The sequence below is a fragment of the Callospermophilus lateralis genome, chromosome 15, assembly GCF_048772815.1.
Source record: "Callospermophilus lateralis isolate mCalLat2 chromosome 15, mCalLat2.hap1, whole genome shotgun sequence".
NCBI classification, from domain to species: domain Eukaryota; kingdom Metazoa; phylum Chordata; class Mammalia; order Rodentia; family Sciuridae; genus Callospermophilus; species Callospermophilus lateralis.
Genome location: NC_135319.1, coordinates 78,804,337 through 78,821,437, shown reverse-complemented (window position 1 = coordinate 78,821,437; position 17,101 = coordinate 78,804,337). Strand labels below are relative to the sequence as shown.

The 17,101-nt window shown below is 32.6% G+C and overlaps 1 protein-coding gene across 1 annotated transcript in view; it reads left to right on the top strand.

Moving 5' to 3' along the window:
• The window catches only part of Ccdc186 (coiled-coil domain containing 186), a 44,983-nt gene extending 28,101 nt beyond the window's left edge, over positions 1-16,882 (top strand). The window contains exons 7-16 of the mRNA XM_076834659.1: positions 370-474; positions 1,009-1,107; positions 1,262-1,348; positions 2,524-2,666; positions 6,496-6,751; positions 7,688-7,877; positions 9,143-9,223; positions 10,438-10,648; positions 11,800-12,019; positions 12,847-16,882. Coding sequence (XP_076690774.1) covers positions 370-474; positions 1,009-1,107; positions 1,262-1,348; positions 2,524-2,666; positions 6,496-6,751; positions 7,688-7,877; positions 9,143-9,223; positions 10,438-10,648; positions 11,800-12,019; positions 12,847-12,930 — 1,476 coding nt within the window. The 3' untranslated portion in view covers positions 12,931-16,882. The remainder of the gene's footprint in view (positions 1-369; positions 475-1,008; positions 1,108-1,261; positions 1,349-2,523; positions 2,667-6,495; positions 6,752-7,687; positions 7,878-9,142; positions 9,224-10,437; positions 10,649-11,799; positions 12,020-12,846) is intronic.
• The last annotated feature ends 219 nt before the right edge of the window (positions 16,883-17,101 follow it).

The following is a 17,101-nucleotide window of genomic DNA, read 5'->3' as shown; positions in this document are numbered from 1 at the left end:
AAACAAAATAAAGATACTGTGTACAACTATAACTAAAAAATAAAATATTTTTTTTTAAATGCAGTTTGAATAGATATCATGGCCATAAACCAAAATACTCTCTTTCATATAAGGGTATGCAAAGAACTATTTGATGCTTTGCTTTTCTTATCAGGTTAATAACTTATGGTAATTTGCTGAAAACTAACTTTATTTAATGGCTATCAGTTCACTGTGTAGGCCATTTAACTTTCTATTAGAAACATAAAATATTATTGCAAGAATAGTATACCACCCCTTGGTACAGTAAGAACTTTCCCTACTCCATGGTTACTTTTTTACCATTCTTTGTGTCATTGTGGCCAACTTTGTCTTTCTTTGTCAATGTAGGAAACCAAAGATAAACTCAAAGACACAACAACAAAGTTGACGCAAGCAAAGGAAGAAGCAGATCAGATACGACAAAACTGTCAGGATATGATAAAAACATATCAGGTATGCTTAGCTTTTCAAGTAGATTGGTAATAAATTGTGGGAAGCCATTCTCGCACGTGATTTGAGTTACCTCCCTGTCTGGGTGTGAGGCACTTAGACACATTGTGTGTAATAAATTATACGAAATGTCAGTATTCCGGTTTTATTAAATTTCTGTATTGGCAATATCTGAAGTATAGTATGGATTTGATAGAACAGTTAAATAAGTTGCAGGTTAATTCCTCTGTTAAACTACCTGCTGCTTTGGATCTTATTAGAGCAGTTTGAACCAAGAGAAATTCGTAGAGAATGTCAGAAGGACAAAAATGCAAGGAAATTTAAAACTTTAAAGAAGAAACTACTTTCTATTATGTTATATAATATGCTATTCTTATTCATGCAAAATTGACTTTTAAAATCTTTCAATGCATTGTTCAATTTTAGGTACATAACTATATGTTTCACAAATAGTAAACTCAGCTACAAAGCTTTCTTAGCTTTTCAAAATATAAAGCTTTAAAAATCATCATTTTTTCCCTGTTTTCCTTCCATTAGGAGTCTGAAGAAATTAAATCAAATGAGCTTGATGCAAAACTTAGAGTCACAAAAGGAGAACTTGAAAAACAAATGCAAGAAAAATCTGACCAGCTAGAGGTGAATACTTTTGCTCTTTGAATATCTTAGACTATGTAGTAAATACAGAAAGACAGAGTAGGTGTTGTCATCTACTTTTAAAGCCTTTTGGAACAAGTAGTCGATAAGTTTTAGATGTAGTTTAGTGCATTGTAATTTGTGGTTTCTTTTAAAGATGCATCATGCCAAAATAAAGGAACTGGAAGATCTGAAGAGGACCTTTAAAGAGGGTATGGATGAACTGCGAACACTGAGGACAAAGGTAATCAAATCTTTAGTTATAACTCTAGAGGAAGAAGGGTAAATATCTTTAACTTTGGATTTACTCTGATTTTTGAAGGGGTGGGGAAAAGGTAGTTACATAGAAATTTTTTCAAAATAGCTGAGTGCAGTGGCCCACACCTATAATTGTAACTACTTGAGAGACTAGGCAAGAAGATTGCAAGTTCAAGGCTAGTCTGGGCAACTTAGTGAGACCCTGTCTCAAAATAAAAAATAAAAAGGGCTAGGGGTGGAGCTCAGTGGTAGATAGATCATTCTTGGTTTCAATTCCCAGTATTGCAAGGAAGAAATGAAGGAAGGGAGGGGGGGAAGGAGAAGTAGGAAGGAGAGAAAGAGAAAGGGAGATAAAAGAAATTTTATAAAATAAAAAAATAAATAAAAGAACTCAGAGGAGCACAATAGCAATTCTCTGGTAGTATAATTGACTTTCATTGAAATGAAAGTATATTCCATGTTAGTTTCTTTGAAGTATTTGCCAAACATTTGTATTCCATTCCATATTTGCTGTGATTATAACTTACCCTTGGGCCTTTGATCTAAAGATTGTTGTTTTAGCAAATCATTTGGAAAGATAGTTGAATCTAAGAACTATGAGTGCCAGAAAATAGTAAGAAAACTATATGTTTCTCCTTGGGTATATTTAATTGTCTTAGATGGGTAAAGATTGCATTTCTAACAGCCTGTTAAATCTCTTCCACTGTTTGAAGTCTTTAATTGTCATGGTAATGTCCCTTACCTTTTAATATGATTATGAATATTATATATTATCACAGGTATCATAATAGGCCTTTCAGTTACCACTTTGAATCTGTAATCACCTAATAATTTTCAAAGAGTTTTTCATTTACCTTCCTATTTGTTCTCCATGTCAGTTATTTGAAGTAGTTGGGGAAGATAGATCCTTTTTTTTTTTTCAGATGAATAAATGAAAATTAGTAAAAAATAAAGTGACATGCTTAAACTCTCATGACTGAATCACCAGAAATCTGCAATTGAAATCTAGGACATTAACTTCCTATTGTATTTTCTTCATATGAACTAATACTGCTTTAGAATAAAGCCTTGATTTCTAATATGTAACCACTATCTGAAATAGTTTATAAGGAATAAGAAAATAATTGTTTGTAGTTTAACTTGGTTATGATAATTTAATAGGCAAAATGTCTAGAAGATGAACGATTAAGAACAGAAGATGAATTGTCGAAATACAAGGAAATTATTAATCGCCAAAAAGCTGAAATTCAGAATTTATTGGATAAAGTGAAAATTGCAGATCAGATACAGGATCAGCTTCAAAGGTACAAAATTAACAACATCTCTGTGTTGATAAACAAGCTTTTTACTTCTATTTCAAGATTATATTTTTAAATGGAATTATTGTGTGAAGAACAATTTTTATAGTTTTACTAGCTACAATTCAAAATTTTTCTCTCTTCACTTGAACTTTTTTGGACTATATTTGAGCTCCCACCATGGATTATAAAATCAAAGTTTATATTCCCTAATATAATTTGCAATAACAATTTATAAGACAGATTGGTTTTATTTAGTTTCTTCAACTTTGAAATTCCATTAACTATGTAGAATACTTTTTTCAGATTGGTTTTATTTAGTTTCTTCAACTTTGAAATTCCATTAACTATGTAGAATACTTTTTTCCTTCTAAAAGGTAAATCTTGAAGAGTATCAAGATCTAGATTTTTGAATGTGTATTGCTTTTAATGTAATGAGTTGACATTATTTCTTGTCTTATAAAACTGTGTAACTAAGCTCCATTTCTGGCATTACCTTGCAGAGCCTCGGTTGAGGTTGAATTCAAACAGTGTCTTCTTTTTTGCACCTCACACACACCCAAGGTGCTGAAGTAATTTCAACCATCATCCAGGTTGACAACGCAGAAGTTCATGGTCACTGACCTCAATTAGGAATATTCATGCATTTCTGTTCCTACTACATGTCTTTAATCAGAGCCTTCTACCCAATTCTCTTAGCATCTCTTCTAAACTTGATCTCTTTCCTCACTTTTCAGGTTTCCCCTTTACCCCTCTACTCCTAGCAAATGATTGCTTCTTTATAGAAAAAAAATAGAAGTTGTCAGATGACAATATTCTCATCATCTTGCTATTAGTCCTTTGAACTGCCCATATCTGCATTCTTTCTTTCCTTTGCTTCTGTTATGGAAGAAATGTTCCTGCTCCTCTCTGACCTAATTTTTCTTTCTATTTCTGTTGTGGATCCATGCTCTTCTGCCTTCGCAAGACCTTTCTTGATTATTCCTTTTTTATCCCACCCATATCTCTTATATATTTCTGCTGACTTTCCTTTTCTTTCTGTATTTAAATATGATCATACTTTTAAAAAATCAAAACTCTTTGGATCTTCCTCTACCAATGTATTTTTCTCCTTTTCACCAACTTTTGATAGAATTTGCTGTACTTACCAGCTGAAGGACATCTAGGTTGCTTCCACAGTTTTAACTATTGTGAACTGTGCTGCTATAAACATTGATGTGGCTGTGTCCCTGTAGTATGCTGTTTTTAAGTCCTTTGGGTATAGACTGAGGAGTGGAATAGCTAGGTCAAATGGTGGTTCCATTCCCAGTTTTCCAAGGAATCTCCATACTGCTTTCCATACTGGCTGGACTAATTTGCAGTCCCACCAGCAATGTACGAGTATGTCTTTTTCCCCACATCCTCACTAACACTTATTGTTGTTTGTATTCTTAATAGCTGCCATTCTGACAGAAGTGAGATGAAATCTTGATGTAGTTTTGATTTGCAGTTCTCTAATTGCTAGAAATTTTGTACATTTTTTCATATATTTGTTGATTGATTGTATATCATCTTCTGAGAAGTGTCTGTTCAGTTCCTTATCCCATTTATCGATTGGGTTATTTGGGTTTTTTTGGTGTTTAGCTTTTCTTAAAAAAAAAAAATTTTTTTTAGTTGTAGTTAGACACAGTACCTTTATTTTATTGTAATGTGGTGCTGAGGATCAAACCCAGTGCCCGATGCATGCTAGGCGAGCGCTCTACTGCTGAGCCACAACCCCAGCCTGCCCTCATGGTGTTTAGCTTTTTGAGTTCTTTATATACCCTACAGATTAGTGCTCTATCTTATGTGCAAGTGGTAAAAATTTGTTCCCGAGATGATATAAGGAGGCTGATTCATAGTGGGGTTGGAGAGGGAGCGTGGGAGGATTAGACAAACAATAGATAGGACAGAGGGGTAGGAGGGGAAGGGAGGGGGCATGGGGGTAGGAAAGATGGTGGAATGAGATGGACATCAATACTTAAGTACATGTATGAAGATACGAATGGTGTGACTCTATGTACAACCAGAGATATGAAAAATTGTGTTCTATATGTACAATATGAATTGTAATGCATTATGCTATCATATAAAACAAATTAGAATAAAAAATAAAGTAATTACTTTTTTAAAAAATTAGCTGTACTCATTCCCCAGTTCTTTACTTCCTTTGTTGGGTTTCTAACTTTGATCTCAGCATTCCATAAAATTTAATATCCCCTTAACTATGGTGGATATAGCTCAGACCCAGCTTTGCTTGAATTTTTAGGATCTTTTAACAGTGTTAAACTTACCTTTCTTGAAATGCTCTGTTCCTTTGGCTCTGTTTTTATCATGCCTTTTGGGTGTTCCTGCCTTGTGGGCCATGCTTTCTTAGTCTCTTTATCAGGCTTTTCTTTCTGTCAGAAAACCCTCTTGTGTTCAAATTTTGTCATTCCCTGAGTGATCCTAATTGTTCCTCTAATGTGCATCAGATTCTTTGAATCATTATTGTCAGCCCTTTTTGCTTAGCTTTAGGCACATAAATACCAAAAACACCTTAAAGTTTAATATATCCAAAATTGAGTCCTTTCTTCTGTCCATGAATATGCTTCTTCTTTCATGTTCTGGGATAAGTGATGAGTTTAGCACCCAAATGACTGTCTAACCCAGAAACCTGTGGGTCATGCTTGGCTTTTCCTTCCCTCCTCTCATATACCTAGCCAGTCCCAAAGTATTAGTGATGTGTCCAGTGTTTAATATCATTCAAATCTGTTTACTTTTTTATATTCCCTCTCCGACCACCATCATCCAAGCCATTGTCAGCTCCCATCTGGAAAACTGCCATAGCTCATAAACTGATTTTTCTGTTTACTTTTTCTCCAGGACATTTCCTACACTGTTATTAGCGTAAACTTTTTAAAAAGAACATTTTCTCAAAACCTTTCAGTGATTTCCCATTGCCTCAAAGATTGCCTAGGAAGTTCAAATGCCTTAGCATGACTTGTGAGATTAGTGACCTGTTCCTTGCTTCTTCGTGCCTTCCTCTTTTTCACTCTTATATTTCAGCCGTAGTTTGTTAACGGATTTTTAAGGCCTGTCAAGCCCTTGTCAAGTGCTAAGGATGTAGTGAAGTCCTGATTATCATCAGTGCTGAACATCTATTGGTACCAACCAGAAACCCTTCTCCTTTTCCCTTTCCAGCTTTAGCACATACTCATTCCTCTTCCTGGAACTCATTTTGAATTTTTCTCACAAACTTCTGCTTTTCTTTTTTACTTTTTTTTTTTCTTTTTGAAGGATAACAAATTATGGCCCATAAGCCAAATCTAGCCCACCACCTCTTTTTGTAAGTGCAGTTTTCTGGGCATCTAGCCACACTCATTTTTGTACATATTGTCTCTAGCTATTTTCATCTACAGTGGCAAAGTGGAACAATTGCAACAAAATCCATATGCCAAGACGCCCAGCTTATCTACTGACTGGACCTTTGCAGACAGTAAATGCTACTTTAAGTATTAGTTTGAGCATCACTTATATGAAGTTAAGCAACTTGCCGGGTTTTCATCAGAAACAGTTATCACACTCGTGTAATTTCCCTTCTTGATTAAAAGTTCTTTGAAAGCAGGAGCATGTAGGCCCTGCTCACTTATACTCTCAGCCCTTAGTTCCTATCATTTTATTCATTCATAAATATTTGGATGAATGAATAAAAGTATCTTTATAAAGCATTGCATTTAAATTGAAAATTTTAATGAAATTTTAAAATTCCCCAAACCATTAATTTAATGTCTCTTAATAGTCTCATATTTTCTGAAATATAAACTTTGTTTTTTAGAGGTAAGCAAGAAATTGAAAATTTGAAGGAAGAAATGGAAAGTCTTAATTCTTTGATTATTGACCTACAAAAAGACATCGAAGGAAGTAGGAAAAGAGAATCTGAGCTACTGCTGTTCACAGAAAAGCTCTCTAGTAAGAATGCACAGCTTCAATCTGAGTGCAATTCTTTGCAGTCACAATATGATAAACTTTCCTGTAGTGAAAGTCAGTTGCAAAACCAATGTGAACAAATGAGACAGACAAATACTAATTTGGTAAGTATAATTATATATATTTAACTCTTGAAACAACTAACAAAAAACACAGATTAAAATTTCCCCATAGCATAAAAATGTAGTAGTAGTTAATTTAAGCACTTTTCTATTGGCACTGACTTTCTGGTAATTTCGAATGCTTTAAAAAAAAATGTTGCGGGCTGTAGCTGTAGCTCAGTGACAGAGCACTTGCCTAGCATCTGTGAGGCACTGGCTTTGATCTTCAGCACCATAAAAAATAAAGGTATTGTGTCCATCTACAACTAAAAAAATATGTATTTTAAAAAATGTTGGTTTTTTTCCCTTTCAACTGACGTGATTTGTAATAAATTTTCTCCCTAAAATAATAAAGAAGAATGTTTCACTGTTGAAAATAAGAAAGCCATGGTTTCTGTCATTCTTAACTAGACTCATTATATATTTTTTTAAAGGTAATACTTTAAATTTATTTTTAAAAATAGTTTCAAAGTGGTTTAATATTTCCAAGTTATTAGAATGTCTTCAAATTACTCATAAAAATAATTTGAGTTTGTGCTGGGATTGTGGCTCAGCAGTAAAGCGCCTGCCTAACATGCGTGAGGCCCTGGGTTCGATCCTCAACACCACATAAAAAAAATAAAAAATAAAGATATTGTGTCCACCTAAAAAAAACTAAAAAATAAATATAAAAAAATAGTTTGAGTTTTTGAAATTGCAAAAATTCGAAGACCTGTGTCACAGGTAGTTTTGCATGTGCAGAACAACACACTCATTTAGTGTATCCCTTTGCCTCACTATATGAGAATTTGGAGGAGCTCAATAAATAAAACCTTGTAAGGAGGAGTGATAGAAGACTGTCTCTCAGGGACAATATATTTTTAAGGTTGTCAATTGAGCAATAATAGAAATAAATATATGATTTAAATTTTTTTTCATTTTATCTTACTTAATATTCAGGAAAGTAGATTGTTAAAAGAGGAAGAACTTCGAAAGGAGGAAGTCCAGACTCTGCAAGCTGACCTTATGTGTAAACAAACGGAAATTAAAGCATTGAGTACCCAGGTAGAAGAATTGAAAGATGAGTTAGTAACTCAAAGACGTAAACATGCCTCTAATGTCAAGGATCTTACCAAGCAACTTCAGCAAGGTATAAAATTCTTCCTCATTTAGACCTTGAATATATTTGTTTCTTTTAATCATTAAAGATTTTATAGAAAAAATATATTTCAGGTTCTACCACATTTACTGGAGCCATTTATTCCTTTTAACATATTAATTTTCATAGATAAATTGCTAACCTTGCAGTTCTTCTATGAACTGCCTGTCTTCTAAAGGATATTTATTCACAGAGCCACAGAATGTAAGAATTGTGGTAGGTATTACCTTAGGGCAAGAGTGTCTAAACTTTTTTGATTACATACTTTTTTAATCAGTAAAAAATATTTGGTTTTCTCCAATTTATGTGTTTATTTATGCATTTTAGATGTGCTAGATAAAAATAGAAATTTGAAAAGATTTATCTTTAAGCGTAAATAAAAATTGTAATATTTTCTACCTACATATGCCTATGAATTGATCTGTACTGCATTTAGGGTACCTGGATCTACATCTTGTCTCTAACTTAGAGATGGTTGAGACCTAGCTCTGCATCTGGGTCTCAGGAAACAGACCTGGAAAGGTTATAAATTATCTGAACACAACAATGATCAACTAGAATTAAAACCCAGATTTCTTTAATTTAAAATGCATAGAGGTTATTGGGTATCTGTACTATGTGCTCGGACAAAGATGAATAAGACAAGTATTCCAACTAGCTATTCTCTTACCATTTTCCACAACTTTATTTATTTTCAAATAGGGTTAAATGTATTACTTAACATGAATATGTTCAGTTATTTGCTATAAGAATTCAGTTGTTTTTGTACTTATAATTGAAGGGAAATTTCTGGTAGGATCCTCTAAATCTGATAGGACTTCTATGTATCTATCTACCTATCTATCTATCTATTTATTTAAAGTTGTAGATGGACACAATACCTTTCTTTTATTTATTTATTTTTAATGTGGTGCTGAGGCTCTAACCCAGTGCCTCACACATGCTAGGAAAGTGCTCTGAACCACAATCTTAGCTTTTGTCAGGACTCTGAAAAGTTAAGTTCAGAACAAGTAAATGATGCCAGTGTCAGTTACCATAATGTCATTTTTGTATATTTTGTATTTGACCTGTACAATTCCAAATGTCATTTTATATGAATGACATCTACAGCTTTTTAAGGTAGGTATTCAAGAACTTTGTCTTATTATTATTATAGTCTATGCCATTTTTTACTAAGTGAATTTAGCAACTAAAATCAGGGATGGATGGGACGGTCATGATGATTATTGTAAGTAATCCACTTATTTTTCCTATAGCACGAAGAAAATTAGATCAGGTTGAGAATGGAAGCTACGATAAAGAAGTTAGCAGCATGGGAAGTCGTTCTAGTTCATCAGGTAAAAAAAAAAAAAAAATGGTTTTAGTTGTTATTTAGTAATTGAATATAAAAATAAATAGCATTTTGGGTCTTAAAAATATTGATATGCTTTTTTTCCTTTTGAAACATAAAATATTGAAGTTTTATATAATTATTTTGTAATAAAATTTGGGATTCTCTGTCTATTATAACTTCTACATTATACTGTCTCCTAGGAATTGCACATTAGAGGGGCAAAATATTATCAGCTATTACAATAGTGGAAAAAATGTGTAGTAGAAAGAATGTGAATTTGAAATTATTGTTGTGTGTTTATATCCCACCTCTGCCATTTTTTATTTATATTTTATTTATATTCTGTTCTGTTCTCTCACTATGAAGTTGCTGGGGTTGACCTCAAACTTGCAATTCTCCTATCTCAGCTTCCTGAGATGTTGAGATTATAGGCATGTGCCATCACACCCAGTTTCTGCAATTATATAATTTTAGATAAGATACATTACTTATCTTAAATCTATACAGTGGGGTTGAGAAACAGATTTTTATAGGGTAAAGAGGACCAAAAATTCATTTCACTGGTATTGGTAAAAAGGAAGAGCTAACCATTGTGCTTACTGTAATGCGCTGTTCTGAGTACTTCACATATATTAACTCATCTAAATGAGATAAATATATTAATAATCTTATGAAAGGTAAATAATATTACTAATGCCATTTTGACATGAAGTAGCCAAGGCACTGAGAGTTTTAAATAATTTGTCCAAAGTTACACAACTAATAATTGGAAAAGTAGGATTTGAACCTGGATATATTGGCTCTGGAACATAATCCACTATATTCTGTCCTCCTTCTCCTCTCCTATATTCTACATTCTACCCCCCTCTGTTTTTTATTGGTTTTTGTTTTTTGTTTTCTGTTCTCTTTTACTTTAATTTTGGTCTGACTTATAATTGTTATTCTTTCTCTTAGATCTTTTGTTTCTCTGTTGCTACTTTACATCCTGTTCTTGAGAGACATAATAGACGGACGCTTTGCTATTTTATTGCCAGTATACTCAGACACAAGAAGTTGGTTAGCCAATAACCTATGATATGTTCTACATCCAGCTATATTAGGGTGAATATTTGAAAATGATACCAAAATAAATGATACATGAGATGAGAGTCTAGCATGCTAGACTACAAATAATATCTAAACTGATTTTTTTTTTTTGTATGTGTGCATATCATTTAGGGTCCCTTAATGCTCGGAGCAGTGCAGAAGATCGATCTCCAGAAAACACTGGGTCATCAGTAGCTGTGGATAACTTTCCAGAATTGGACAAGGCCATGCTGATTGAGAGGATAGTTAGGTTGCAGAAAGCACATGCCCGGAAAAATGAAAAGATAGAATTTATGGAAGACCACATCAAACAATTGGTGGAAGAAATTAGGAAAAAAACAAAGTATGTATTATTATGGTAGCACTATCTGTTCCAAGTCTATATTTCTCATGGTAAAAGTACTCTTTTCAAAAATCAATCATATCAAGAATTCTGTCTTTCAAAAAATATTTATTTATTTAATTTGAGAAAGGGTCTCACATCTTGCTCAGGCTGGTCTCAAACTCCTGGGCTCAAGCATCCCTGCTTCTCAGCCTCTCAAGTAGTTGGTACTACAGGTGTGTGCCACCATATCCAGCTTAATGATTCTTATAATCATTCGGTTCCAAATATTTTATGATCACCTACTGTATCCTAGGTTTGGGGAATACAGAAATTAAAGAAAATATAGATCTAGGGCTGGGAGTATTGCTCAGTGGTAGAGTGCTTGCCTAGCATGCATAAGACCCTTGAAGAAGACATAGAGTTCAGTAGTGTGTTACTTGGCTTTTTATTTTCAGGTTTATGACTCTAAGAGACATATGAAGTTTTGGATTTTTTTTTTCCTGTTGAGCAAAATATAATTAGGTAATTCCTTGTACTATGCCTATTAGCATTTATCTTACTGATTACTTACAGCCACTGAGTGAGAGTGAGTTCTCTGATTTTGCAGATAAGTTAACTGGGGCCTAGGTAAAATCACTCTTATCTGTCAGGATTATCCTCTTGTGAGGGACAGACATTGAGCTAGAGATTCAGACCCAGCTCTGACTGTCTCCAGAGCCTGTCCTATGCCATATTCCTCTCACTGATACTGTACTCATTTAAATAAGAGATGTTGCTCTTATATTGCAGGTCTTTTCCTAAGCCATTTAAATTTTAATTTTAAATATGTTATTAAAAGTTTGCCTATAACTTTTTAAAAAAAGTTTAAAAATAGGAAAACAATATTAATAGAAATCAGAGCAATAAAATAGTTGCTTAAATATTTTATGTAAATAAGGAAAGGAATTTAAAAAGCAGTGTATATATCATTAATCATGATAGAGTAAAAGTAAAATAGCTGAAGAAACCATCTGAATAAGGAAAATTCTTTTCTAATGTATTAGGTTATTAGTTTAATAGGTATTTATTTTATGCTAGGCCTCTTTATGCTTCTGCTTAGCTGATTCTTACAAATTCCAGTATTTTTAATTCTTCAGGTACACAATTGATAGTGTCATTTTGTTTTGCAGAATAATTCAGAGTTACATTTTACGAGAAGAATCAGGCACACTTTCTTCAGAGGCTTCTGATTTTAACAAGGTCCATTTAAGTAGACGAGGTGGCATCATGGCATCTTTATATACATCTCATCCTGCTGATAGTGGATTAACACTGGAACTGTCTTTGGAAATCAACCGAAAATTGCAGGCTGTTTTGGAGGATACATTACTAAAAAATATTACTTTGAAGGTATTTGTGTTTCTCATTCACTTACCAATAAGTAAAATGGTGCCTCTTTCTTAGTCTCATCTGGCACTTAGACGGGCTAATTCTGATAGGTTTCTGTTACTCAAGAGATAAAAATTTAATGTTTTTCTATTTTGAAAGTATAATTTTCAAACTAAGTCAGTTTAGTTATTGGATAGTAGGATGAATTATATATTTTGCAATGAATGACCTTTGACATACATTGCTATTACAGGTCATTGTTGAAACACTTTTTAAGACTATGGAGTTTCTAATATATTTTCCAGCTTTCTTTTATTTTCTGCAGCTATTATCTATTTGTTGAACATGGGCCTTGATAGTTAGTAATGGGTTTTAAAAATAATTTTTAAATCTAATAATTAATCATTTTATGTATTGAATTGCTATAGCTATGATAAAAAGGTTAAATATGAGCTGAGTATAATGAAACCACCTATAATTCCAGCTCCTTGGGAAGTTGAGAGAGGAGGGTGTCATAAGTTCAAGGCTAGCCTGGGCAACTTAATGATACTCTGTCTCAAAATAAAATTTTAGAAAAGTGGGCTAGGGGATGTAGCTCAGGGATAGAGCACTTGCCTAGCATGTGCAAGGGCCTGGATTTAATCCCCAATATCATAACTTTGAAAAGGACAGTTCTACTTTACTGAAAACATCTGTGTATCTAATTCAATTCACTAATTCACTTAGCATTTTTGGACTAATCACCACTCCTTCAGTTTCAAAATTTAGGCAAAAATAGTTCAAATTGAATCTTTTTATTTATTATACTTAGTAGTTTTGTTTTCTCTCTTTTCCCCTAACTATTAAAGGAAAATCTACAAACACTTGGAACAGAAATAGAACGTCTTATTAAACACCAGCATGAACTAGAGCAGAGGACAAAGAAAACCTAATACAAAGTTCTTGCCCAGTAAACAGATAAAAGCCACCCAGGAGCAGGTGCCACTGACCAGTGTTGTTGGAAACTTTTCCCTACTTTGTGTATAAGCCAGTCAAAATTTGTTTTGCTTCATCTGTATAAAAAAAGTGTTCTTTTAAAAATGGATGCATTGCTGTGCATACTGTAAGAGTGTAGGCTTTGATGAAATTTGTTTTATATGGTACAGTACAACAGCCTATCATTGAGTTTGAACAACTTAATTTGCTCATAGTCTTAAGTGCTGAACATCACTAAAAGGGCTTTAAAAAAAAAACCCTTCTCCATATTTTTTCCCTTTAAAATATGTCAAAATTTATTCATCTTTAAAAATGATTCATGAAAAGACAAAGAAGTGTTACTCATTCATTGATTTACAATTTCCACAACACCAAGGAAAGTAAGGACATCATAAAAATATTTGTTTCAAGCTAGACACAGTGGTGTGTACCTATAGTCCCAGCTACTCAGGAGGCCAGGGAGAGGATGACTTGAAACCAGGAGTTTGAGGCCAACCTGTGCAACGTAGCAAAACCCCATCTCAAAATACATTTTAAAAAAATGTTTTGACACTCCAGTATAATATTTGGTTGTCTTTTAAGGATGCATTTGAGTACTTAAATTTTTGTTTTAATGAAAACTGAACTTAATAGAAAAGCCAGCTGTTGGTAAATGGCAATAGTTGGACATTGAATGTCTCTGTCAGGTTTCATTGTCTATCGTAGGTCCATTTTTTTTCATATTTGGATTAATAGTTGAATTCTTAAAATCTTTAGTTACTTTAAATACGGCTTAAAATAACATGTTTATTGAAAAATTTTCTGTGGACTTCAGTTATATTTTAAAATGTGAAGTGGATCCAATCATTATTCCAGTTTAAAATAACATGTTTATTGAAAAATTTTCTGTGGACTTCAGTTATATTTAAAAATGTGAAGTGGATCCAATCATTAGAACAGCGAAATGAATAATTCTTAGATATGGAAATACTTTAATTTTAATAACATTGTATAAAGATAAAATGTACTAGTATTTTAAGGTACTTACTAAGAACCAGTTTCCCAAGAGAAAGCAGCATATGGCTTTGTTAACCATTTGAGCATCATTCTTCACTACTGATACAATTAAATATATATCAAATTGGAGTGATCATGAAGTTCCCCCAAATGTGATGTTTTAGTATATTTATTTAAAATACAAAATAATTATATATCTAAAACCAAAGGAATTTTTAAGCCAAATTATTGTATTTTGTTGGATTTTTAGGTATTTTTTGATATTTTGTTGGATTTTTACAATATTTATTTTAGATGTAGATTTAAATGTTGTAGTCATATCAATATTTGTCATCAGATTTTTTTCTTACCTCCTTTTATTTCTCACCTATTATAATTTCTTTGACTTTGCATTATGTTTGGATTCTTCGTATAATAGGATACCTTAGCTCATCTGCAGGTTTGTTACCACAAACCTCATTTTTGTTTTAGATTTTGGCATCCTTCCTACTCCAACCACCCCCATCCCTGTGCACCGAAAAGAAAGTGAGCCTTGGGGGTGACAGATTAAAAGCCTTCAAAGAACTGTATGGGCTTTTGAAGTTGGACTTGTGGCAATGTCCTTTTAATGGGTTTTAACTTTTTTTTAAATCAACTTAACATTGTTTAAAAGGTAATTTAGTAAAGATCAGGTCATTTATTGTAGTGTCTTAATTTTTGTGCATGTCAAGTTATACATTGTCATCCAAAAGCAAATATCCTTTTTATTTCAGAATGAAAATGCACATTCAAAGATGTTTTATTTTTAAAATAGTTATAAAAAGTATTAGTTTTAATGTGTCTTGCTTTTTATCAATAATAATTTATCAAATTAAAAAAATAAGAGGGAAGTGCAATAAAATCATTTATTTTCCCATTTGTTTCTAGACATATGGTTGACACTCCAAAAGTCTACTTACAATAGGCAACATATCTAATTTTTTCCTTGTTTCTCATGTGCTATAGATTCATAAACTATAAGATTAAAGTTTTTTCCCTCTAGGGTACAAAATGTATAATGGAGGCCAAATAGTGATTAGATTCATTGTATTCTATGCCTATACACTTTCAAATATATATATATATATATATTTGATATAGTTACACATATTTCAAATATATATATACACATACATACATTAGAAAAAATGAAGCATTCAGTATTAATATTTGTGCCACCATTTGCCACCATTTTAGAGGAAAATTATTAAAAGCCATATTTTGACGGTATTGTTGCCATTTTTCCTGATAAACTTAAGAAACTATGGAAAATTTTTGAAGGAAATAATTTGTTTTCTTTTTGTTCTTCAGTATCTACTGCTTCCTTTTATACATGGATCAGGACTGAGCAAAGTACTGTATAAAAATATGCATGTATTAGCCATACCCATTTCTGTCCTGATTTACGAACAGCTCCTAATGTAAGGATTTGGAGGGCCTTCCACCAGTTTATTATATTGAATAGAGAAAGAGAAGAATGGGGTGTCTGGAGAATAATAAACCTGAGACCTACAGGGAATTTGTTTTATGTTTGATATTGTGCACATCAATAGCTCTTTAGGTTAGCAATATTTTGGTATCTTTGAGCAGGAAATTTTTAGAGTGTGTAGGTACACCTCATAGGTTTTGATTTGAAAGTGAATACTTGCTGTGACTCCCATTCTCTCATCCCATACACACTTTAATCTGTTATAAGGATCAAAAATTGGACAGAAGAATTAATTTGAACTTTGATGGTTTTTGTGTTTTTTGGTTTTGTTTTTAATTATCATTTAAAGTGATTCAGGTTACAAACATGTTATTTATTCACTTAATAAACACATTGTAAACCTACCTTATAGGTATTATGTTGCGATTAAACATCCTCATAGAGAACTTATGGTCTAAAAAAAAATAGCTGGGAGGCAGTAGGAACTGGCCTTTGGGCCTCTTAGCTTATGCCAGCCCTACTTGGCTGAGAAGAGGCTTACTCTACTTGGGCGTGTAGGTGGCTAAGAAATTTCACTTTGCCATGAAACTTGGGAAACTGAATCCTTGCAAAGGTATACTGAGAGCAAATTGCTGTTTTCATGGTGGTTCTACACATTTCCTGACTTTTGTCACAGTTTAATGTTTAATTAGTCTCTAAGAAAAAGGAAAAAAATCTGAGCACCATAAAATGACATTAGGTTTTTACGATTGTACTAAATTATTAATGCCTATTTGATGTTCATAAAGATGAATCTAATTGTTGTCACGCATTTTTCCAAGCTTTGTTTTGTGGTATACTATTTTTTCCTAAGGATTTTTTTCACTTTCTACATACAAACTTAGATGAAGATTTACCTACCAGTGAAAGAAGAAGAGGGTGGGGAAACAAGACGATTAGCAACCATTAATTTTATAAATGTTATATATGCTACCCTGGTGAAAATATTTTTATAAATCATGTTGTCATTCATATTTCATGAATTTTGACTCCAGGAGCCTATTTTTCAGTTAAGATTTTTTTTAAAACAAAGTGTTATTTTTTAACACTGAGATTATTTATTTTAAACTAACACCAGTTGGTGGCACTAGAAACCTGAAATTTTTCAAGGCTGAACAAGAGAAACAATTGAAAAAAGTATCCAAACATGAATTTTCAGAAAAACAAAAATATAATTGAATATTAAAAATGTATTTTTCTTCTGAAATGGAATTCTTTTTTTAAATGCATATGGCTGTCCATTTTGGCTGTGATGATGAAAATCCTTTATCTTCCAGAAGATATATGTGTGTGCATTGTATAGATAATCTTTAATTTAATTACACTGTTCATTTTGTAAATGTTTCTGTATAAAATGAAGCTTTTTAAGATTACTCTGTATATATATTATACCAATTAAATAGGTAATGCCTGGTTACCAAGTTGTATTTTAATGGCATCTTTAATTGTTTTCGTTCATCACTCACTAAACAGACTGATTCTCCAGACTATTTGGCAAAATTGATTCAGATTGCTTGAATTTTCTTTTTTTAACTAGACTGGGAATTTTCACTTTCTGGAAAAATTTGATTCTTCCAATAGGATTAGGTCATGATTAGAGTGGGTGAACAACACTAGTAAAGGGATTAAGTTGAATGCCAGATTGT